The sequence below is a fragment of the Typopeltis vanoorti genome, chromosome 13 (assembly GCF_054136105.1).
Source record: "Typopeltis vanoorti isolate ZY-2024b chromosome 13, IOZ_Tvanoo_1.0, whole genome shotgun sequence".
NCBI classification, from domain to species: domain Eukaryota; kingdom Metazoa; phylum Arthropoda; class Arachnida; order Uropygi; family Thelyphonidae; genus Typopeltis; species Typopeltis vanoorti.
Window position 1 is genome coordinate 50,923,812 of NC_143561.1, and position 25,586 is coordinate 50,949,397.

General features: G+C 34.8%; 1 protein-coding gene across 2 annotated transcripts in view; it reads left to right on the forward strand.

Moving 5' to 3' along the window:
- LOC150100146 (E3 ubiquitin-protein ligase HECW2-like) overlaps positions 1–25,586 on the forward strand; it is a 708,695-nt gene that overhangs the window by 137,774 nt on the left and 545,335 nt on the right. For both annotated transcript variants that reach the window (XM_090402900.1, XM_090402899.1), the window contains one exon: positions 12,081–12,250. In XM_090402900.1, the coding sequence (XP_090259026.1) occupies positions 12,110–12,250 (141 nt within the window). In that variant the 5' untranslated portion in view covers positions 12,081–12,109. The remainder of the gene's footprint in view (positions 1–12,080; positions 12,251–25,586) is intronic.

Genomic DNA, 25,586 nt, shown 5'->3' on the forward strand with positions numbered 1-25,586 from the left:
AATGGGGCTAGGGACTTTAGGGGGGAGATAATGTTTAATTTGTATTTTAATACAACATGGCTTCAAAACAGAAGTGGATGAGATGGTTTCACATCATAATGGCGGCATCTGAATAGACATACTGAATTGAACAGTTAATTAATATTCCTCTACTGGTGGTTAATGTCTTGAAAAAGTTCAATAGAACTAGAATTACGGAATATGGCAAGAGGAATACAATATCCCATGGGAAATATATGACGAATTCAACTGTGGTATCTCTTCTGAATGTGGCTCCCACTGATGAGACCTCCATAAAGGTTGAATATGGTCTGGGTAGTGGCTCTTCCCATAATGCACTACATCATGGGATACTAAGGCAATTAATGTGAAGTCATTGGCCTTTATATGCAAGTAGCCTAGTCATGAAGAAACTACAGGTCTAAGCTTTGTTTACTTGGAAAAGGATTATGCAGGAATATAATTTCTTGGTATTTTATTATTATTCGTGACACCTCCAAGGAGTCCGAAGACTCGTCGCAGGAGGACACCTACTATACAACTCTCCGTCTCCACTACTACACATAACCTCTACTACCAATCACCTACATCAACGCAATCTTACTGCCCACTACCACCACAGCTAGTATTTTTTTGTCTGTAAATTGCATGTGTTCTGAAGGGCCGATTTGTCTGTATGTGGGATGAAAAACCAGAGTTTCCGGGAGAAAAAACCCTGCTACCTCCATATGAGATCAGCTAACTCACCTTCGATTGAAAAAGTCCATATAAAGATTCCTCCTGTCATGATGAGAATCGAACTTACGGCTTTTCTAATCGAAGGGTGCAACGTATCGTCGTTCTTCCAATTGCACTACAGAGCCGCTTTAATTTGATTTAATTTAAGTTTTAACCAAGTGAAAATACTTTCCATGTTTATTCCTGGATGTTGATTATTTAAGTGTGCCAAGAATGTATCTAAAAAGTTGTGGCCCGATAGAAAATATATTATTGTAACCACAGGGAGTTGTTTTAGCAAGGAGTTTAATGTTTTTATTGTTTTTTTTTCAAAGTTTCCATATTTCATATTTCCATATTTCATCACTGTTTGCAAATTTTTGTAAGCAGTGATGAAAGAGAGCCCATCACCTTTCCTTCAATTTCGTGGTAAATTTTATTATGTGAAACAAAGTAATCCAATTGCATCACAAAATGAAAGGGTGGAGGAAACTATGTTTTTTTTTTTTTAAACTAAGAGGTTGGATTCTTTTAATTTCATTTTGGAAGACTGTTACAAAAGCTGAAGCAAATGAAGCTAATCATTAACCAGTCACAGAATTCGCTGTGACTGGTTAATGATTAGTTTTGGTTTATGAATACAGGTATCCCTTGCTTAACATGGTTTTGATTAATGCGGCAAAATTAATTGCAACAATCCCTAGATATACGCAGCAAGAGCGCCTTTAAATGTACCAAAATTCCACCAAATATGACATCATTGCTACAACCCATGGACGTTATTGCAACTTTCAAAACCTATTTTCTTAAAAAGACATTCTCAAAAGCAGTAGAAACAACAATGGGAGAAAATGCAATTATGCTCCAAGAATTTTGGGAAAATTTTAACATTAAGCACGCAGTTGAAAACATTCATGACTCGTGGGAGCAAGTGTCTTCTAGCTGCACGAGAGCTGTTTGGAAAAATATTCTGCCAGAATGCGTTAATGACTTAGGTGGTTTTCAGAATTCTGTGAACAACGTGGTTGAAGAAATCATTGCATTTGGTGAAGACCTTGGTTTTGATGGTATTGATGAAGAAGATGTTAAAGAATTATTAGATTCAAATTGAAAAGATTTCAGTGACAATGATCTTCTTGAAATCAACAACAATGCATATATAAAGACAACGAATAAATGGAATGTGAAGATGAGGTTCCAAAGGAGATAACAATCAAAGAACTGGATGGAATATTTTGCAGTTTAGAATCGCTTAAGAAGCAAGTAATGATATGGATCCAGATGTTAATCAAAGAATGCTTGTTTGCCGTGGTCTAGAGAGTCATTTTGCTTATTATCGTAAAATATTTGCTGCAGAATATTTCCTATAAATATTTACTTATAGGAAAAAACCAAACCTTTTCAAACGACTCTTGATAACTTTTTTGATAAAAAATTGCAGTAACTAATGTAGGTAGAAACATTTATTAAACATTTATTATTATTTTACTTTGCATTCATTTTTTATCTTTCCTAAAAGAGCACCATATGAAATGAATTATTAATTCAGTAATCGATCATGGACGAATCGTAATTTTTACCATTGATTACACTGGCCAACAAAAAAAAATTTTTTTTCTACTGATTATGATCTGACACTTGTTTTTTACCAATTTGGGTGCGCTGATTTCAAATATCAAACCCATTTTTCTCTATCACGTCAGGTTTTTCCTCTATGGCATTTTCTTTTTGCTAATTTGTAAGTTTTTGATAGTTTTAAGGAGGCAGTACTATTTAGAGGATCAAAAAAATCTATTTTTTAATATTATTTTCTGAAAGTATGTACTTTTAAAAATCTGTTCCTAACTTTTTATCAAGAAATTCGAAAAATTCCCGAAGATATAGCCTATTATTCAAAGCGATGTGCAGATCAGAATCGGAGCGCTCACCGCTCTCGCTTGTTAGTAAACGAATAAATGCGTAAGAACCGGCAACGGCACGTACTGGCGCTTTGAATGCGAGAGAGGCCGAATAACCGACCTAATACATTTAGGTGATGAAAAGTAGGTGATAACTGCCTAAAACAAATGAATGCTATATGCATCATAGCGGACAAAGAACGATCGAAATCAGTCAATCGTTAATCGATCGTGAAAGTATGATGAGCGCTTATAATGTTTCAATAAAGTCTCTGGTTTTTTTTGTCTTGTTAATTGCATGTTAGTCGGCAGTGAAGAAAATACATCATGTCTACTACTCGAAATTGTGTCAATAGTGTAGATTCCTTCTGCTACATTTGTGGCAGCTTTACTGTTCCTAGTCAAAGGACAAATATCACTGATTTCGTTAAGAAAGTGTACTTTGCATACTTTGACGTAAAAATTGCAGATCAGGACAAGTCATGGGCTCCAAATAAAGTGTGTAAGTCGTGTAGAAAATTTACGACAGTGGTGCAAGGGAAAATGCCAAAAATTAGCTTTTGGCATTCCAGTGATTTGGCGTGAACCGAAAAATCACATAGATGATTGCTATTTTTGTTTAGTTCAGACTTCTGGTTATAATAAGAAGAATAAGAAAAAAAATTGTATCCAAATCTCGACTCAGCAATTCGGCCAGTTGCTCATTCCAATGAAATAGCCATGCCAATTTATAAAGGACTTCCTTTACTTGAGAACGAGCATGATCGGGATATGCCAGATGTTCTTGAGGAGCAAGACCCGGATGTTGATTTAGACAATGAAAATTTAATTTCTAGTTCTGGACCGCAATGTTTTACTCAAGTGGAATTGAATGACTTAGTAAGAGATTTGGGCCTATCAAAGGACTCATCGGAATTGTTAGCTTCAAGATTAAATGAAAAAAACTTACTGGAGCAAGATACGAAGATAACTTTTTATCATTAGCAGGGAAAGTAATCTTGTACAATATTTTAAACACGAGTGTGAGTTTGTTTACTTACTGTAACAATGTGTCAGGTTTACTAACTGAAATGAGTGTTGTACAATATCATCCAAATGAGTGGCGTTTATTTATTGACAGTTCAAGCAGAAGTCTCGAGTGTGTCTTACTACACAATGGGAATGTATATGGCTCAATTCCTATTAGCTATTCAGTCCACTTAAAGGATACATATGAGGACATTAAAAAGGTTCTGAAGTTATTAAATTATACAGACCATAACTGGATCATCTGTGTGGATCTTAAAATGGTGAACTTTTTACTTGGCTTTCAAAGAGGATATACAAAGTTTCCGTGTTTTCTATTCTTCTGGGATAGTCGAGCTAGAAACCAACACTGGAGTCAGAAACATTGGCCTCTTAGAATATCCTTAAATGTTGGAGAACAGAATGTTATAAATCAACCTTTAATCAACAGAGAAAAAAATTATTTTTCCACCTCTACACATCAAACTAGGTCTTATGAAGCAGTATGTTAAAGCTTTACAAGGTGACTGTTTCCAATACATATGTGAAAAATTTCCACGACTTAGTTAGGAAAAAATTAAAGCCAGTGTATTTGATGGACCGCATCAAACTTTAATGAGAGACCCAAATTTCATCAACTCTATGAACGAAATTGAGAAAGAGGCCTGGACTTCATTTACGATGGTTGTGAATAATTTTCTTGGAAACAAAAAAGCGTGCAATTACAAAGATCTAGTGGAAACAATGCTTGAAAATTTCCAGTGCCTAGGTTGCGACATGAGCATAAAGCTTCATTTCCTATACAGTCATCTTGATAGATTTCCTGAGAATTTAGGTGCTGTAAGCGATGAACAAGGCGAAAGATTTCATCAAGACTTAAAAACTATGGAAGATGGGATTCTTACATGATGGCCGACTACTGTTGGAGTATTCAAAGGGATTGCCAAAACAGAACACGCAGCAGAAATTGCTACAAACAAAAATTTATTCCCTGAAACTCGTGTAAGTAAAATTGTTATTTTTTTATAAATATTCTTGTAATTTTTAATGAATATTGTTAAGTAGTTATGTATCTAATTATCGGTCTCATTCAAAGCGCCAGTACGTGCCGTTGCAGGTTCTTACGCATTTATTCGTTTACTAACAAGCGAGAGCGGTGAGCGCTCCGATTCTGATCTACGCACCGCTTTGAATAATAGGCTATATCTTCGGGAATTTCTTGATAAAAAGTTAGGAACAGATTTTTAAAAGTATATACTTTCAGAAAATAATATTAAAAAATCGATTTTTTTGATCCTCTAAATAGTACTGCCTCCTTAAAACTATCAAAAACTTACAAATTAGCAAAAAGAAAATGCCATAGAGGAAAAACCTGACGTGATAGAGAAAAATTGGTTTGATATTTGAAATCAGCGCACCCAAATTAGTAAAAAACAAGTCTCATATAAAAGTCAGCAAAAATTGTGTTGGACTGTGTTATTATATTTGATTAATGTGATTTTGATATACACGGTAACATCAAGTGATTAATTAATCGTGTTAATCAAGGGATTCCTGTTTTGGTTAATGAATAGAATTTTTGACATATAAGGAATTTGTTGTGTTAATGTGAGTGCTTAATAATACATAGGGCTATTTCTGTTATAGACTCTGGGCAGATGATGTTATTTTTGTGCATTTTTGGAGTAGTTATATTCTACATCTGAGAGACTAATTCTGAGTTTAAATAACAATAAAAAAAAATTATTATTATTACGGGCAACTCCCTCCCTCGATGAATCCTTAGACTCATCGAGGGAGACCCTAACATGTCAAGAACAACTATTCAACATTCACACAGTATCTATCATACTTCGCCTTAAACTCATTCACAGTCATGGCACCCACAACAGACTCTGGTAGCTTATTCCACTCATTCACCACTCTCCAAGTAAAAAACCTAGCTCTAACACCCTTGCTAACCACACTCTTGCCCAGTTTCCATGGATGGCCACAAGTCCTCCCACCGTCAGTCCTGTTCTCAAAAATATCCTCTGAATTAATCTTGTAGAAACCCTTCAGTAATTTGAATGTCTCAGTCATATCACTCCCTTTTCCGCCTATCAATCAATTTCTGCAACCCACAAATCTTCAACCTGTTCTCATAAGGTTGAATCCATAGACCTGCTATCATCTTGGTCACTTGCCTCTGGATCCTCTCCACCTCCTCCCCATCAAGAAAAAAACCCTGGCACCCAAATCTGGGCACAGTAGTCAAGATGGGGTCTTATTAAGGCTCGATACAGAGGAACAATAACTTGCTTGTCTCTGCTCGTCAAGTATTCTTCAGTAACCAAGTGATATGATGAGCTGATTTGGCCACTTTTGCAATGTGCCCCCCTAAACTTCAACTCCCTATCCACCAACACTCCCAAATCCCTGGCCTTGTCAATCTCCCGGAGTACAGTTCCACCAATGTGGCATACTGCTGCTAATCTTTTCACCCCAAAATGCACAACCTTACATTTTGCCACATTAAATTGACATCCATTCTCCTTAGTCCAGTCCTCTAAACTATCCGAATCATCCTGCAAAATTTTGACATCATGTGCATTCACTATTACTCTACCCAACTTTGCATCATCAGCAAACAAATGAACAGTTCCTCTCAGATCCTTTCCTATATCATTAATGAACAAATTAAATAGTAGTGGTCCAAGAACAGAACCCTGTGGCACACCACTAGTCATAGGCTGTCTTTTGGACTCTACTCCTGAATAAACTACTCTCTGATATCTCTCCATGAACCACCCTCTTATCCATCTCACCAACCCTATATTCATCCCCATATGCTGCAGTTTACTGATTAAAATTCCATGTGGTATTCTGTCAAAGGCCTTAGCAAGGTCCAGCAGAATCACTGTAAACCCATTACCCTTATCCAGTTCAGCCGTCACTGTGTTATAAAACGTGAGCAAGTTACTGAGGCATGATCTACCCTTCACAAATCCATGCTGTATCCCCATACAATATCCCATTTTCATCTGTCCATTCCTGTATTTTCCACTTGACTACCTTCTCCAAGACCTTGACAATGACTCCTGATATGCTGATCGGTCGGTAATTTGCAACAGCAGTCTTGGAACCTCCTTTATGCATTGGAACTATTTTCCCCCTCTTTCCACCCCCTCGGGACTAACCCAGACCCAAGACTCAAATTAAACAAAATGGTCAAGGGCACCGACAATTCTTTAGCCACTTCACGTATGACACGAGCTGGTATACCATCCAATCCCACAGATGTATTCATATTAAGGTTTTGTAATAGACTATTCACCTTCATTTCATTCACCACAATTCCTGTATAAGCTGTTGGTTCCTTCATTCCTGCAATATCACCACCTGGATGGTATACTCTTGCAAAGTGCTCGCTCATTAATTTCGCTATATCAACTGATTCTGTTACCTCCCTACCATCGGCATTCTTTAAAATCATTCTGCCATATACATTTTTTCTTTTACTTGCAACATATCGAAAGAACTGTTTGGAATTCTCTTTATCTTGCATCTAATATTCTTTCATAATCCGAATAATAATAAATCAATAATAAAATAAAAGAATAGTTTGGAAAAATAATGTTCTGTGTTCTTTTTTTAAATTACTTTGTCTTCCACGTTATCTTTTTTTGAGAGTGCTACAGTTTCTATTGTGTAAAATATTGGAAAAAAATTATTCAGTTTTTTTTCTTTCTGTGTGGTGAATAACCATCATTTTTTGGTGTCATGTCTACCCAACCCATAAGTTTAAACTTACTCATTGATCAAAGTGTGACTAGATGCCACAGATGTGAGAGTTCAGAGAAAAAATAGTGTTGAAAACCGATGACATCAGTCGCAGAATTGTATTAAAGATTAAGATATTAGAAAGAATATATAAGCTGCACACTTTGTTTGCATTGAAAATATGAGGCTCAGTATTGAACAGGTACATTTTTAAAAAAAAATATAAGTTACTGTATTATATTACCATAATGGGCAAATGAGATGCGATATAGGGTGGTCTGGAAGTAATAGGGCAATCAGAGAATCTACATTTAAGCAGAAAAGTTTTAACAGAACTTGCTTAAACACATAACAACAACAATTTTTTCTCTCCATTGTTTGGTATGTGTGCATAAACAGAATTCTTTAGAGTATCTGGAAGTCAGAAATCTGGTAAATCCAAATTCTAGTGGCTGTTGTTCTGGCAACTTGGTCTGTTAGTTCCCAGATGCCATGAAAAGTAAACCAACTTAACCAAAGTTTGTTGCATAAATGCCAACATAAATGAAGTATGTCATCACGTTCAGAATATATAGAGCAGATCTCTTATTTTTGACAGAAACCTGAATTGCACATACTGCAATCATAGTCTACCTTAACTCTCCAAGTTATACTGTGTAATTGCTTTCACTACAAGGGTGAAATGCGTGTCTATGAGATTTGATATTGCTTTCCAGCATATGCCAATTTTAGATTTCTCTTTTGACCTCCTCTGGCTTAAGTTTATCTCGCTCTATTCAGTAATGTTTTTCTTCTGTATTTTCTACTTTCTGCACTCCAAAACTACTCTCACCTCTTCAACTTCTTATCCTCAAAGCTTCATATTCTGTAGTGTAATTACCCAAATAGTGAAGGCATCTGTTTTAGGTGATCTTAATGTTCAAAACTTCATCCGACTTCCCTTTTCCAGTTTCCACTGACCAGGCTACTTGTGTATACAAGTAGTCTAGTCATGAAGATACTTCACATACAAACTTTGTTTGCTTATACTTGTGTAAAGAATTAAACAAAAATATAATTTTTTTTGTCAAGTTTAATCTGCTTATTCTGTTGTTTATTTCCATATTTAATTTGCCATCTTCACTAAAAATTGTTCTTAAATAGCTGAATTATTTTGCTTGTTCTATAGATTCTTCATTGAGAATGCAATAAGATTTTCATGTTCCTGTTTACCTCATATTTGTTGGTATTTTTATTGTCAATTTTTGTGCTAATTTATTCAGTTCAAGAATCTTGGAGAATTGCATTGGATGTGTTTAGAAGTATAACATCATCATCAGCTCATAAAGTTAAGAGCTGAAATTAACAGATTCAGTTTTGATATCATGCTTAATGCCACTTATCTTCATAACATAACCATTTGGCCTGAACTCAGCTTGTTCTTCTTCAAGTTTCTCTTTCACAGTTTTTCTTTACTTCTTTTCAAGTATAACTCTTCATAACTTTGACCTGTAATACTCATTAGAGAAATTCCTCTATAACTTTTACATTCAGTTTTCTCCTTAATGAAAGGGAATTGGGAGAGGTCTACTCCAATTAATCATCTGCAATAATGCATTCTGACCATGACTTATGTAGTGTGACCTCTGTGAATTTTTTTAATACCCCGATACTTGAGAATTTCTAGTTGAATATTATTTACTCTACATTTCAGGTGTTCAGTTTTGGGTCGACAATGTTCTTGTCGAATATCATATATTTTTTACATTTCAGGTGGCCTTTTCTACCTCAAGGTTTGACATGTGCTTCTGATTGCATTCTCATGAATGCCATCTCCAGATTGTCACTGCTTATTTCATTTAATAATGTTTCACAGTAACTGCTCTGCTTATCTCATTTAATAATGTTTCACAGTAATAATCTTTCAGAGTAATTTTGCCAGATGTCCAGAATATCTTTATCTTCTATTTTTATATCATTGCTGATTACATGTCTACTTTCTCTATTTGTAAGCTTTTTTGTCAATAGCTTAGAGAATATTTTGCTCTTCATGATATTTGTCTTATATGTTCTTATCAAAGTCTGTGTGTGACTTTTGTTTACATAATTTTAAATTTTGCTTCTATATACAGGGTGTTCGGGATAAATTTGACATATTTATAATTAATTATATTTTTCCGTAAGTTACATGTATTAACACACACTTCTCTTCATTTAAAAGTTTGGACCCTTCTTCATTCATATACAAGATGTCAGAAAGGATGGATAGCTGGAACCCACCTGAATCATGGAAGAGAATAACTTGTATCATGATGATTCGTGCCCACCATCAAAATAAGGATATTACGACTGCTGCCCAATGCTCCCTGAATACAGTAAAAACAATCAGGCATGAACTAGAGACTTGCAATGGTGACTACGAGGATGTAGCAAGAAGAAAGATCCCTATCAGACGATCTGATTGCGTTCGTACAGCAGAATTCCTCGCAAATCTGCAGGAACAGGTGTTGAAGAACCCTGGCATTGGAATTCGGGCTTTGTTCGTGGAGTTGCTAACTGTAGTCAAGCCCTGGATAACAAGGGTAGCCAATGGTAGGCCGTATGTATGGCAGCAGGATTCGGCCCCTTGCCACACCTCTGGGAAAAGTCAAAAATGGTTGTCTGAAAATTTCTACGACTTCACCAGTCCAAATGTTTGGCCTCCAAACTCCCCAGACCTTAACCCCATGGATTATTTTGTATGGGGCGCAGTTGAAAAAGATACCAATCGCACTTCCAGTAATACAAAAGCCCAGTTAATGGATAAAATTAAAACAGTTTTTGCGGCCCTTCCCAGGGAGACTGTAGCATCAGCTTGTTCGAGGTTCCGAAGCAGAATTGAAGCTGTGATCGATGCTAATGGTGGTTATTTTGAGTAAATCTTGTTGATAGTATTGTAATTAACTCTGCCTGTAATGTTTTTTTGTCAATTCATTAAATTTAATAGATACAAAGAAGATTTTCTTTTTCCTTACGAAACTGTCAAATTTATCCCGAACACCCTGTATATAGCTTACTTTTCTCTGTATTCTGTCTCTCTTTCAGGGGAATCTGTTGACTTACTTGCTGTGCCTTTTTGATTCTTGCCTGTATATAACTAACTACTATGACTTGGTGGATTTTAATAAAATTTGCTATTTGGAATTCAGATTCCCTATCCAATTTTTTTGAGGCATTTCAGTTTTGGTTTAATTCTGATCATTTTATGAGTAAAATACTCTGAGAGGATATAAAAGTGATAGAATTTAATAAAATTTAATATATACTATTTTTAATGAGATTTCTTGTGCAGTTTTAATTTTTTTTAATTGGACCATTTTCATTTGAATAGTATAAACTTATGTTATGCAACATTTGTTCTTTTAGAAAGACCTTGGTTCAAATCTCGCAAAGAATCTTTTTGAGGACTTCAGAAGTGAATGCGAGTTAGTCTCATGTGGGGGTAAGCAGGATTTTTTCCCCTGGAAACTGATGCTTAACCCTGCAAGACAGAGATAATTATCATCAAAACACCCTCATTTAACAGACGTAATATACTGACTGCTTAATCTTAGTTGTTTGGTTGTAATTGGCTGGATAGAATTTAGCAAATTTTTTTTTTTTTTTTTATGATTTTATTTTAATGATTGTTATTTATCTCCTCCATACCTCATTTGGAAGAACAATGGGAAAATACATGAGCTCTATTCTCCTTGTGACAAGAGGAATCTTTATATGGTTTTTTTCAGTTGAAAGTGAATTAGCAGATCTGATATGGAGGTAGCAGCCTTTTTTTTCTTTCATGGAAACTCAGATTTTTAATCCTGAAATTATTGCATGCATTTTCTCTTGGCCAAGAGAATGCATTCAATTTTGAGACAGAAAATACTGTTGGTGGGGTGGTGGGTAGTAGATGACATTGTGTGTTGATGATAGTAGTGTTTAGGGGAGATGGTGAATTGATATAATAGAGGTGGTGTGCCCTCTTATGAGGCCTTGGACTTCTCTGAGGTATCATGTAATACTACTAATAATAATGATCTTATCTCTATTAAATTTTGTTATTTATTCGGTTTTTAGTTTAATCGAATTGTAATGACAAAATTAGAACAGTTCAATTTAGAATGGTATAAAATTATGTTATGAATGATGATAAATGAATTTGTCCTGATAAAAAATTTCACCGCAAAACTAAAATGATGTTTTGAAAAAGCACCTTTTCAGATCATTTCTAATAATTTCCAGTAATTTCTCTTTCTTTTCCATTTACTGAATGACAAAAATGTTTTATTCAAGATCTTTTATTCATGAAATTATTATTATGTGACACCTTCAGAGTCCAAGGACTCATTGTGAGAGGGCACTCTGCTTCATACATCTGTCTCCCCTACTACTTAATTCTTCTACTATGTACAACGCCATCTACTGCTCATCACCACTACCAACAGTATTTTTTGTCTGTAAATTGCATGTGTTCTGATGGCCGATTTGCTTGTACACAGGAGAAAAAAATCCTGCTAGTGTGGAAACTTTGCATTATGTTATTTATCCCTTGGAATAGTCTGTTATATCATATTAAAAAAAAAAAAAAAATATATATATATATATATATATATATATATATATATATATATATATATATGAACCTTTTTTTTATGTTTATGTAATCATCACTAGATAATTATTATTGAATACTTTCAGATTTACATGCTAGAAACCTTAAAAAGGGGATGTTTTTCAGTCCAGATCCATATGTTAAAATATCTGTACAACCAGGGAAAGGGGAAGGGATACTACTGTTACCTCACCATGGCCAGGTTTGCAGAACTGGAATTGTCGAATCTACAACACATCCGTCCTGGCCTGGACAGGTTTGTTTTTCTTCCTGTGCTATTACATTTATTTATTTATTTGCTCTTATTTTTGTTTATGTGTTGAGTTAGAATAATTTTATACAGGTGGAAGTTATTTAACCACTGTGCTGACATATGATGTATTTACGTGTCAGTAAATACATGGATGTCAAGTGTCCACTGAAATTGAAATAATATTTGGATACTTTTGAAATAACATGGATGTAAAGTGTAAATTATATGAAGCACTTAGAAGGCAAGGGGTACAGGTGACATTTCAGGGAGGAAAAAATAGAGTTAATTGCAGGAATGGGTAGCTAAAGTGATAAACAATTTGTTTTTTTTTTCAGTTTTTATGGTGAAGTAGATGAAAGCATGGCTAAAGAAACCACATAAATTGGCTTATAAAATGCTGCCGGAATTTTCTATATTTACTGAACTTTAACTTTTGGCTTCTAAGTGCTTATTTCATGTATTTTGTGTGTACTTTGGATAGTTAATCTATGTTTTGGAGGTTAAGTTAAACATATAGACTGTGTATCCTTTTTGTCTGCATAGGATTCATTGTAAAGATGATATTTCATTAATTTATGGATTTTAATAATAGACAGCTTTAATCCTATCTCTACGAGACATTTCATTATCTGTCATTGGTAATGTCACCATCAGTAGCTAACAGTACAAGAACAAATGGATATTTATCAGTAAAAAATAATGAAATGACTGGTATAAGAAGGATTAAAGTTGCCTATTATTGAACTCTTTGTTTAAACTCCATAAATTAATGAAATATCTTCTTCACAATGAATCCTAATCAGACAAAAAGGATATATAATCTGTATGTTTAACTTAATCTCCAAAACATAGCTTAACCATCTAAAGTACACATGAAATATAGCAAATGAGGCACTTAGAAGCCAAGAGCAGCAAAAAAAAAAAACCTAGTCTTGAGAAAATTGAAGTTAAAGTTCAGTAAGTATAGAAAATTCCAGGTAGCATTTTATAAGCCATTTATTATGTGGTTTCCTTACCCATACTTAGGTCTACTTGACTAGATCTGATTATATATCACCACCAGATGATATATATTCAGATAAACCTAAAAAAAAAAAAAAGTTGTTAAATTAATACTGGAAAAAAACTCCAAAAAATCCCATAAAAATGTAAACAATTTAATAAATTAATGACTTGTTTTGTACAACTTTATTGTATACTTCAGATGATACAATAAACACAAATATCAAGAGGTATTAACATGAAAATTTTTAAATAACTGACATTTTTTGAATTCATTCACCTCATGACAGATGTTGAATGAATGAAATATAAGCATGAGTCACGGTTACAGGATATAACATACTTTGTCTTTTAGCCTAATTCATCAGTTCATAGGTCGTGTATGTATGCTTCCCAGAATTGATATAATATCAAGCCTTGGTTTTTATTGCAGCAGTTAGAATTGAAGGAAGTGTAGGAAGATGGTTTAATGTTAAATCTGGTGTGAGACAAGGATGTACATTATCCCCTGTGTTATTCATTATCTATATGGATCCCATTATGAAGGAAAGTGGCATTAAACATTATATCAAAATTGGAGATGTTAATGTCAGCTCTTTGCTTTATGCAGACGATGTTATACTTCTAAATAAATCCGCTACAAGTCTGCAAGATTCCCTGATTAAATTGAATAACTATTGTAATAGATGTGATATGAAGGTCAGCAATAAAAAAGACAAAGACAATGAAAATAGGCAGAATAGTTGAAAGGTCAACTGCATTGTGAATGGAGAACCTGTGGAACATGTAAAACATTTCAGCTACTTAGGCACGATTTTCAGTGAAGATGGTAAATTAAATATGGAAATAGACATCAGAATCAACAAAGCTGGTATGGTATAGGAAGTCAATTGAATAAATTCATATGGAATAAGAGAGAAATTAGTCGGAACACTAAATTAGCTGTATACAAGACTGTTCAAACCAGTTTTAACTTATGGATCTGAGAGCTGGGTCAGAAATAAAACACTTGACCAAAGACGAGAGACTGCAGTTATGAGAGTCCTGAGAAAGATTAGAGGCGTGAACAGATGGCATCAATGGTAATATCGTATTAAAAACGAGGATATTAGAAAAGAACTTGACATTGTCAGCATCCAGGAATGAGTTAGCAGAGCTAATCTCAGGTGGTATGGTCACTTAAATAGAATGGGTGAGGAAAGATTAGCAAAACAAGTGTTCAAAACGACCCAGAGGAAGACCAAGATATAGGTGGATTGATACTGTACAAAGTGCCTTAGACGATAGAAATATAAGATCTGATAATGTTGGAATCTTGGCAAGTAACAGACTGATTTGGAGGAAAATTATAGATAGGAAGTTAGTAATGATGTAAATTTTTCATGTAGTACTATCATATCCTGTACACCCCCTTGAGGGTACATGGCAGGAATTTGATGATGGTTTTTATTACACTCGGTTGAACTTCATATGAACTCACCTGCCTCTTTAAATTTATGTACGTAAGGATTAAATTCTATGTATGGTATTTTTGTGAGTCGACGGTTTTTCATTAGTGTGAAAGGCTAATCCAGATTTATGCAATTGTATGTTCTTCACATCTTTGACATTTTCTTTTTGATAGATTTCTCCAGAACATTTGTCTGTCCAACATAACAAACATCACAGTTGTAATAGATTTTATAAACTCCTGGTCTCTTTGGTTGATGTGGTGGTAGTTTTGACTATCCTAACAAGGTGGAGATTTTATTGTAGAAATTTAGGTTATGATTATAGGACTTTTGCTATTTTGTCTGTTGATGTTCTTGATATAAGGTAAAGAAACCATGCCTTTGACAGTCTTTGATGTTTTTAATAGAGAAATGCACAATTGTTCCATTATCCGATTAGTTTGGGAAATGGGAATTTTGGGATGAATGGTTTTTTTCACATATTAGAACCTCTCCTGGAATGATACCTCTTTTCAGTTCACAAGTGCATGCTAATATGAATTTCACATATCTAGCACATTTGTCTGTTGGATATGTGTATTTCATTCCTGTCCTGTCAGGTGTCTTCTCTCTCCAGGAGATTGACTACCATGTGTCTCCACCATGTCCTATTCTGTGCCTCTCTGCTGTATTCCTTATATGAGATATAGGCCCAGTCTTCTATATTTTTCATCCACTCCAGTCTTTGTCTTCCTCTCTTTCTCTCAACAGTTCCTTCGAGAAGTGTCCTTTGTAGGCAGTTATGTCTCAGAACATGACATGTCCAAAATATCTGACTTTTCTCTTTTTAATTTCTTTCATCAGGCTCCTGTTTATGCCTGCCATCTCTAGTACCTCTTCATTTGTCTTTTTGTCTTTCCATGATATTCTCATAATTCTTTGCAGCATCCACATTTCAAAGTCCTCCAGATTTTTTAACACTCAGATTGGAGAGTGTCCATGTGTCTCTACTCCATATAATAATGTAGACCATATGTAGCATTTGGAGAGTCTTAGTCTTGTTTTCAGATTTAATTCTCTAGATGTTAGTAGATTTTTCATACTGTTGAAAGTTGACCTTGCAATTTCAATACTTTTTCTAATTTCATCTTCTGTCCTGCCATTCTCTGTGATCAAGTGTCCGAGGTATATGTATTTTTGCACCTGTTCTAATTTATTTCCTTTTATATTGATGCATATTTTTTGTATTTTCTTTTCTCTTGAAATTATCATGATTTTTGTCTTTTTAATGTTGAAACTGAGGCCATACTGTTTGTTATACTTGAGAGTTTCATCTATAAGAGTTTTAAGGTTATATTTGTTTTCAGCTAGAAGAACCGTGTCATCTGCATATCTTAGGTTATTAATATTTCTGCCCCCTACAGTGATTCCTTTGAGGTTACTAATTTTATTAAATATTTCTTCTGTGTACAGATTAAAGAGAATTGGAGAAAAGACATAGCCTTGTCTCACACCTTTCTGAACTGGGAATTCTTCTGAGGTCTCTGTATTTATTCTCAAAGATGCAGTCTGTTCCCAGTAAAGATTAGTTAATAGCCTAATGTCTTTTCCATCCATGCCTATTTTTGAAAGGATTTCAATTAATTGTTCATGTAGGACATTCTGGAATGCCTTTTTGCAATCTATAAAGCAGAGGTATGCATCTTTTTGTTTTTCTAGATATCTTTCTATGATGGTTCTGACATTTAAAATACCTTCTCTTGTACCTACATTTTCCTTGAAGCCACTTTGTGTATCATTTATTTCTATGTTTATTTTTCTTTTATTTCTTTCAAGAATAACGTATAGGAGGACTTTTGATACTTGACTGATGAGGCTGATTGTCCTGAACACTTCACATCTTGTAGCTTTTGTTTTTTTGGGAATTGGAACGAAAATTAAGTGATTAATATCTTTGGGTAGAAATCCAGTCTCGTGAATTTTATTGAATAATTTTGTTAGAAATTTCAGTCCTCCTTCATCGAGAGCCCTCAACCATCCTGCCAAGATGTTATCCATTCCTGCAGCTTTATGTGGTTTTAGTTTTCTGACTGCATTTTCAACTTCACAGAGTAAAATGGATGGTCCTTCTAAATCAGTCTGTTCGGGAATATCATTTCTTTGTTGTTCATATAATTTCCTTGTGTATTCAATCCATCTTTCCATGATTTCTTTTTTATCCATTAGAATATGGTCTTTTGAGTCGCTAATAACAGTTGCATGGTTTGCTGTATTTGTCCTGCTTGTCATTTCTCTGATCTTTTCATGCATCTCTCTGCTTCTGTGTTTTCTATCAAGGTTTTCTATATCTATACATTTATATTTAATCCATTCCTCTTTGGCTTTCCTGCATTCTTTTTTTTATTTATTTATTCATGCTTTTATATTCAGGTTTGTTCTTTGGTCCATCAACGTCAGTAGTTTGTCATTCTTCCAATTGAATGTTTGCCAGTTCATATTAATTTCATCAATTGGTGTTCTATTTTCTGTGTGAGTTGTGGTGTCAGACTTGTTAAGGGATTTTTTGTTTGTGTTATTGCATTTCGGAATCTTTTGCTTATTATTATATAGTCAATTTGGTTTCCATAGATGTCCCCAGGGCTTTTCCAGGTATGGGAGGATGTTTAAACAGTGTATTGGCAGTTACCACAACTGGTAATTGTTGTGGCAGTTATATTATGTTGTGGTATTTCATTACCACAACATAATATAAAATAAGTTTTTTTAAAAAAAGGAAACAAAAATAGGAATTCATTTTATACACACACACACACACACACACACGCACGTGCGCACATGTGCTATCTACCGATAATTATCTACCGATAATTGCCCCTGTTATTTGAATTTATGGAATATTTCAGGTTTCTTAATAACATAAAAACAGGTGTACAGATAGTAGGAAGCAGTATTTCATCATAGCAGTTGAATACAGGTGGTATGGCAACACAATGTGAATTCAGTGACTTCGAGAGAGATGTCATCATGGGCTGTCACGTTGGTGACATGTCCATGTGTGCTATTGCCACTCAACTGGAGCATCCAAAATCAATGGTCGGCAATGTGATCAACAAATGGAGATGTTCTGGCATCACTAGTGCAGGAAAACACCCAGGACAGCCACAAAAATGACTGACAGGGATAGGAGGGTGTTGAAACGAGTGGCATGCAAAATTTGCACAGAGCATCCTTAATGAGCTCTGGAGCCAATAATATCATGGTGAGCCTAATACTGCATGAAAAGAACTCCATTTACTGGGTTTCCATGGAAGAGCAGTGGTACACAAGTTGAATATCAGAATAACGAACAAGGCAGCTCATCTGACTTGGTGTAAAGAGCATGTGAACTGGACAATTCACCAGTGGAAAACGGTACTCTGGTGTGATGAATCGAGGTTCACCTGTTTCCAGTCTGATGGCAGGGTGTGAAGGCAGCCTGGTGAATGCTTGTTATTACAGTGTGTTATAACCACAATAAAGTTTTGTGGTGGAGGAATAATGGTGTGGGGCGCATTCAGCTGATTTGGAGTGGGACCATTTGTCAGTCCGTGGTTCATGAAGGTAGCTCCGTACTTTGATATTCAGGATAATTAGGTGCTGTCAACACTGTGGAGTTTTTATGGAACTGGCCCGTGTTACTATCAAGATGACAATGCCCCATTCCACAAAGCTGCAGCTGTTATGGAATGGTGTGAAGAAATGGGTGTTAAACAACTGCCCTGGCCTGCACAGTCTGACCACAACCTGATCGAACACCTGTGGGATGAATTGGAGCAGCGATTGAGGTCCAGAGCAGCACGTCCTCAATCTGTCACTGAACTCAGTGCTGCTTTGATGGAGGAATGGAGACAAATTCCATCTGATGTCTGCTGCACATTGATGGAAAGCGCCTCCCTCAAAGGGTGCAGGAGGTAATCAAAGCCAGAAGTGGACATACCTGATATTAGGGTTCACCTGCTGGTATCAATTGTAAATTGCTTAAGTAATTATTATTATTTTACACCTCCAGGGAGTCCAAAGACTCATCGAGGGAGAGTGTGCCGACAGCATCGAATGATTGGTCCCCTTCCCACTACTAACTGCGCTCAAACTTACTTAACTGAGCCATTAGTAGCAGAGGCTCTACCAATCGACCAACATTGCTTAAGTGTCTGGACAATTATTGGTAGATAGTGAATATATGCATATAACTAACATTGAATTGATAGCCATTATCATTTGCCCACATTTCCAGCCTATTCAAATCACACTTTAAATGCTGGATATCAGTAGCATTCTTGATTACCCTTCCTATCTTTGCATCATCAGCAAACCATTGAACTTCTCTTGTCAGATCCTGCTTGATATCATTTATGTATAGATTGAACAACAATGGTCCAAGGAGTGATCCCAGGAGTAACCCCACTGGTCAACTTAAATCTGACAAATTCACACCCACTATATACCACTTTTTGATACCTGTCCATCAACTATTCACTTATATTCCTCCTCCTTCTTCTTCTTCTTCTTCTTCTTCCTCCTCTTCTCCCTTCTACGTGTCAGGCCTACTGGCCTGTTACAGAACTATCTTAAGCCCTTATAAGTCGTACCTGTCCTGTACGACTTGTAAGGGCTTATCTGACAATATCAGAGTATATCCATTCCCTTTATCTAGCTCAGCCATAATATTGTAATAAAATATGAGAAAATTGCTAAAACATGACTCCCCTTTAGTGTAAACCCATGCTGTTCCTTGTAGAGTGTAGCTTGCCTTTCAATTTTTATATTGCTTTTTTTGCATGTGCATTCTTACCTATCAGTGTCTCTGGAGTAGTGTTGACACCACTCTAGAGATGCCAATAGGACTGTAGTTGGACACATTGGTTTTTGCACCAGATGTGCAAAAAACCTTTACCTTTTACAACAGAACTGTCATACGTTTTTTCTATTCTGGTGCTATCTTTCTTGTGCTAAAACTCAAGTTATACAAACATGGCAAGGGTCTAGCCAGTTTAGTTGAACATTCCTTTAGAATATGTGTTGATATTCCATCTGTCCCTTTGCTGAATTCTTAACCAGGTTATACAACAGCTCTTCAACTTCATTATCATGCACCTCTAACTCTTTATCCAATGTAGTAGTAGTAGTAGCAGCAACATGCACCATGTTACATAAATGTAGTTGAAATATCTCAGCAAAGTGAGCACTTACACTAGTGGCCAAAATTGTGGAAACCTTTTGGAAAAAGTTTATTTTTGAGGTTTGATGGCTCATAACACCACTTTTTTTGGCGTAATACCATAAAATTATATATCAATGGAAAGATAATTTAATCAAGAATGTAATGCAACAAAGGTTGTTCAATTATCTGTATTCTATGAAAAGTTATAGCCAAATAACCAGAAAAAAGAAGCACAACTTGCTTAGGTTGATACGAAGTAACTTTCCTTCATTTGAATGTAGCCAATGAGCATGAGTGTTTAGAGAGCCAATCAGGTGTCATCTTGTTTTGGCAATGAGCCAATAAGGTCACACTAGGATTCAGCTATTGATTCATGTATTGGAGCTGAGAGGAGGACATTTGTCAGCATGTGATTGATATCAAGTTGGTTATTTTTGTGTTCTTTCATTTAGTGAGCTTGTAAAATGTAATCCAATTAAAGAAATGGCACAAAGAGTTGACTGGTCACCCAGAAAGCGATGTTAAAATAGTACTATTAAGTGAACAAGGCTACAGTTATGAAGAAATTAGAAGAAAAATTGGTGGAAACTTAACCAAAGATGGCATTTCTAAATTTTTGAAGAGGTATAAGGAGATGCAGTCACTACAAAACCAGACTGGTAAAGGCAGAAAAAGGTGCACAACAGCAAGTGATGATAGAAGAATTGAGAGACTGTGCCTACGTGACAGAAGAAAATCATCTGGGTGTATATAAGATGAAATGGCGCAATACAATGTGAAGTTGAGTGCAAGGACTGTTCAGCGCAGACTGCAGGAATTTGGTCTAAATGCTAGAATTCCACGAAAAAAGCCATTTTTATCCCTCAAACAAAGGTTGAAAAGATTAAACTGGACTAAAACCAATGTTAACTGGACAGCAGAACCATGGGACAGTGCTATTTGGAGTGATGAGACCAAAATCTCCCTGTTTGGTAGTGATGGCATAAAATACGTAAGGAGAAGAATCGGAGAAGATTTGCATCCTGATTGCATTACACCTACCGTGAAACACCCACTTAGCGTTATGATCTAGGGTTGTATGACATCAAAAGGTGTGGGCAGAATTTGTGTGATTAATGGGAATATAAATGCCCAAAAATACATAAATGAAATACTTGAGCCCAAACTGAAGCCTTCCGCACATGATCTTTTCCAAGATAATAAAGCATTTATATTTCAACAGGATTCAGCTCCATGTCATGTTGCTGCTGTGTGCAAAAAGTGGTTTCAAGATAATCATATTCCACTGCTGGAATGGCCTGGGAATAGCCCAGACCTTAACCCATTCGAAAATCTATGGCGCCGACTAAAGAAACTTGTTAGTCAGAAGCAACCCACCAATAAAACCCAATTAATAGAAGCAATAATTCAATCTTGGTTTCACATTATAACAGCTGCAGAACTAAAAAACTTGGTTCACTCCATGGGAAGGCGTTGTAAGGCTGTAATTAACGCTAAAGGTTACCCAACTAAGTATTAACTTGCATTGTGAGAATTTTTGTATATCTCATTTTTTCTGTGTGTTTCACTTTTCTTCTTTATAACTGCTGTTCTAAAAAAAAAATCCTTCATAAAAGTTATTGCATTACATTCTTGATTAAATTATCTTTCCATTGATATATAATTTTATGGTATTACACCAAAAAAAGTGGTGTTATGAGCCATCAAACCTCAAAAATACACTTTTTCCAAAAGGTTTCCACAATTTTGGCCACTAGTGTATTCATTGAACTACCTCATCAGCTTCTGACACAGTAAAATTATTCTTCTGCATTCATTGTTTCTTTTACTTATATAATGATAAAATTCTTTTGGATTGCCTTTACCTGCACAGCCAATTTTTTTTCGTAAGAAGAAAAGTTACAAGTACCATAATTTAGCTTTCTGCACAGTGCTTGTGACTTTTCTAGTCTGTGCTTTATATATATTTCATAATTCCTCTCTTATATTCATGATATTCCTTCCACATCATCATCTTATGGATCTCTTGCTTAAGAAAGTTGCACATCCATTTTACTCCTATTCTGTTTATTCTTCAAACCTCTAAGGATACATTCAGATACTGCCTCATTTAAAACTTTTTCAAAGATTTCTATGAATTGTTTATCTTTTACATTCAGTAACTATTTGATAATATTCTCCCGAGTTAGTCATAATTTCTAGCTTTGCAGTTCAGTGTGTAACCTGTCATAACTGGGACATCTATATAATCATTTACTTCCCCTGGAAGGTGCAGCATGATTACCATCACCAACTGGTAGTGAAATAGTCACATTCTTAATTGATACCCCCTTCTGTCACTATGATCAAATCTAACACTCTGATCTCGAGTTTCTCCTTTCACATTTAGTTTTAGAAAGTTTGTCTCACAACAGCCTCAGTAAATTCTCCTTCTTTCTTATCATGAGATTTCTCTTCTATCCAATTAATGCTTGGATAATTTAAGTCACCCATAATGATTGTCCACTTAGTATCTATCTGGGTAAATTAGCAGTGCATTTCATTATCTCTAGTAGCTGAACCACCAATCTATAGCAACATGCCACCATATATTTCATCCTGTCAGCCTCCACTTCACACCAGATAACCTCACTGTTACATGGAACATTATTACTGTTATAGCTTTCATGTGTTTCTACCCTAACTGGATTCAATCATCTGATATCATTAGTAGTATTTCAAGCTTCTCTCTTCTGTCATTCCTAAAAATCCTATATCTTTTACACTCTATCCCAGTTTCTGAACCTGATAGCCAGGTTTCACTAATGCTAACAATCTTAGGACACAGTGGATTCAATAAAACAACAAACTCAACCCCTTTGATCATGATGCTCCTGTCATTTGTTTATAGACATAGTTATTTATATCTATAGTCTGTTTGCTTGTTGAACAACTTTTTCTTTTCCCTTCCCAAATATGCTCAAAAGGTCTGAACCCAAGTTGTATATTTCCACCATTTAACCAGATTCATAATCATGCTTCGATGACATTCATATTATTATCAGATTTGCATATCATAGCTAAACTTGCACACATTCTCGCCATTCCTCCCTTGATGATCCAGTTTTTCTGACTCTACATTAGGTCTTATGCCAATAAATAAATTTTCCATGCTACTGATGCCAAATCCATTCAAATGTAGATGTTCTCTCTTATAAAACTCATCAAACTCACTCCACACACACATCCAAAAACTCGCATCCATTTCTTTTTCTTCTACACAGCTTGTGCATTGAATCATTTGCTCTCATAGCCCTCCTTAACTCGTACTGTTGTATCTTGATAAAAAACCAACTTTTCTTCTTTTCTTTCTCATTTCTTCCAATAGATCTTTCACATCCTCTCACATTCTATATTTGTCACTGCTTAAATCATTAATTCCAAACTGGAACTGCCATCTCTTTTTTTACTTTATTTTTCTGTTTTTCTATTATGTTTGTCACATCTTTAATTTTTGTCCCCAGGAAACTCAAAGTAGTGACTGTCGACAAGTACAAATTTCATGTTTGAATCACCGTATCATATTACTTCTATTTTCTTCTATTTTATTTGATTTTACCTTGTTATTATTCTTGCCAACTTCAGTTCTTTCCTGCCTTTTCTTGTTTTGATCATTTTTCTTATCTTGAGTTTTTTTAAACATTTTCTTCACTTTATCCAATTCTAATTTCTTTTAATTGGGATATTCCCTATGTCAGATTATCCTGAGTAATATTATCAGCATCACTGCTGCAGTGCTTAAACTCAGTGAGGCAAAGGTTTTCTTCACTTGCACCAATAGTAACTTGGGCCTTGGACACACTGCCTTGTTGTGGTGAGTTTTTGTGCTATTTTTAAGACTATTAAAAACAATATTTCTACAGTTATGTTACTAAATGTGTTAATGCAATAGATCCAATAAAAAGCTACAATAATATACTAAAGATACGCCTATTAATCTAAGAAAACACTATATAAACAAATAAAAGAAAAACTACCAATCTTACCAGAGCTTCATAGCAGCACATCTGCACATAAGATAGTTTCAAACCACTCTAGACTTTTTTTACTAAGTTTTCACTTCTTACGCTTATAATATGTCTTGCATTGTTTTTATGGAAAAAAGTAATGAAATTTATTCACAGCTGTTATCATCAAATGCTGAAAACAGAAAACATCCTGTATCATACAAAAAAAAAAAAAAAAAAACTTCAGTAAATAAAATCCTTAGGTCTACACATATAACTATGTTAGTGCATGTCTGAATTCTGATGGGACTTTTGTTGTATGGACAGGACCATTGATGTTGTATGACATGGAATCAACTCTGAAAACATTAAAAACATTTAGGAATGAATATAATGAAATATTTTTGAAAACAAAATTTTTTTTTTTACAACTTGGTAAGTTTTAATATCCATTATTAACAGTCAAATTCTCCGTCACTGGGTAAGAAATCAGCTAATAAGTACTGTTTGCTGCATATCTGTCTTAGGTTGCTGTTTTGCTATTAACTGATTACCTCAAGGTATAATACGTGCAGTGCGCTTTCTAAAGATGAAATGATGTGTGTATCCTATCCTCTCAGTGATATTGAGAAAATGCATTTCTAATGAACAACATTCCCCAATAGATGTCATAACTAAAGTTAACATACAAAAAATCTGTTTACAACCTGAAACAGAATCAGCAGTGTATAAATAAAACTGAAAATTAAACCAAAACTCTTCTGATTTTTTTTTACTTGTCAACTAAAACTTTTTACTCATCATAAGCAGACAAGTACATCATTTTCCAAGTCGTGTGTGTAATTTCTTAAAAATCATATATATATCTTACTAAATATATGAAGAGCCAAAGGCTTCAATTCGACGATGTAAAATTATTTAAATTAAGGGATATTACATCCCATATTGTTTCACAGCCGAAAAAGAAGCTCAAAGAGTTTCATGCCGAATATAGAAAGGTATTTGCTTATGCTTGGACTTGCAGAAATTTATATAGTTTCTATATTCGGCATGAAACTCTTTGAGTTTCTTTTTCGGCTGTGAAACAATATGGGATGTAATATCCCTTAATTTACATATATATATATATATATATATATATATATATATCTTTTTATAAAATTTATTTTGTACATTTTTTTATATTTACACACCTGCTTTTTATCCAAAGTATGCATAGTTATAATAAATGAAAAAAATCAAAACATATCAGTCTAAAAAAACCTGTTATTCACATCTTTGTGACTAGGTGCAAATATGGCAGTAACATAAAATAAATGTTCACTAATTATGAGGGTGGTCTGAAAAGCTCTTGGCTTAACAATGAAAAATCGAATCTATAATTTCAAAATTATTTTTATTTTTCAACATAATATCCCTTAAAACTAATACATTTATTCCATCGATGCTGCTGGTTTAATTCTGATGGTGAATCCAAGTCTCATCCATTAGTAATGAATTGATGCACAAAATCAGTTTTATTCTTGTTAATATGCTCTAAGCACTGTTCAGAGATTTTCATGCAGGTGTGTTTTTGATCTGCTATGAGCAAGCATGGCACCCATCTTGTGCAAAGCTTTTTCATTTGCAATTTTTCATGCAAAATAGATCCTACATGTTCTTTTTGAAATGCCTATAGTGTCAGCAATTTCACGCACTTTGACTTGCCGTCATCCAATACC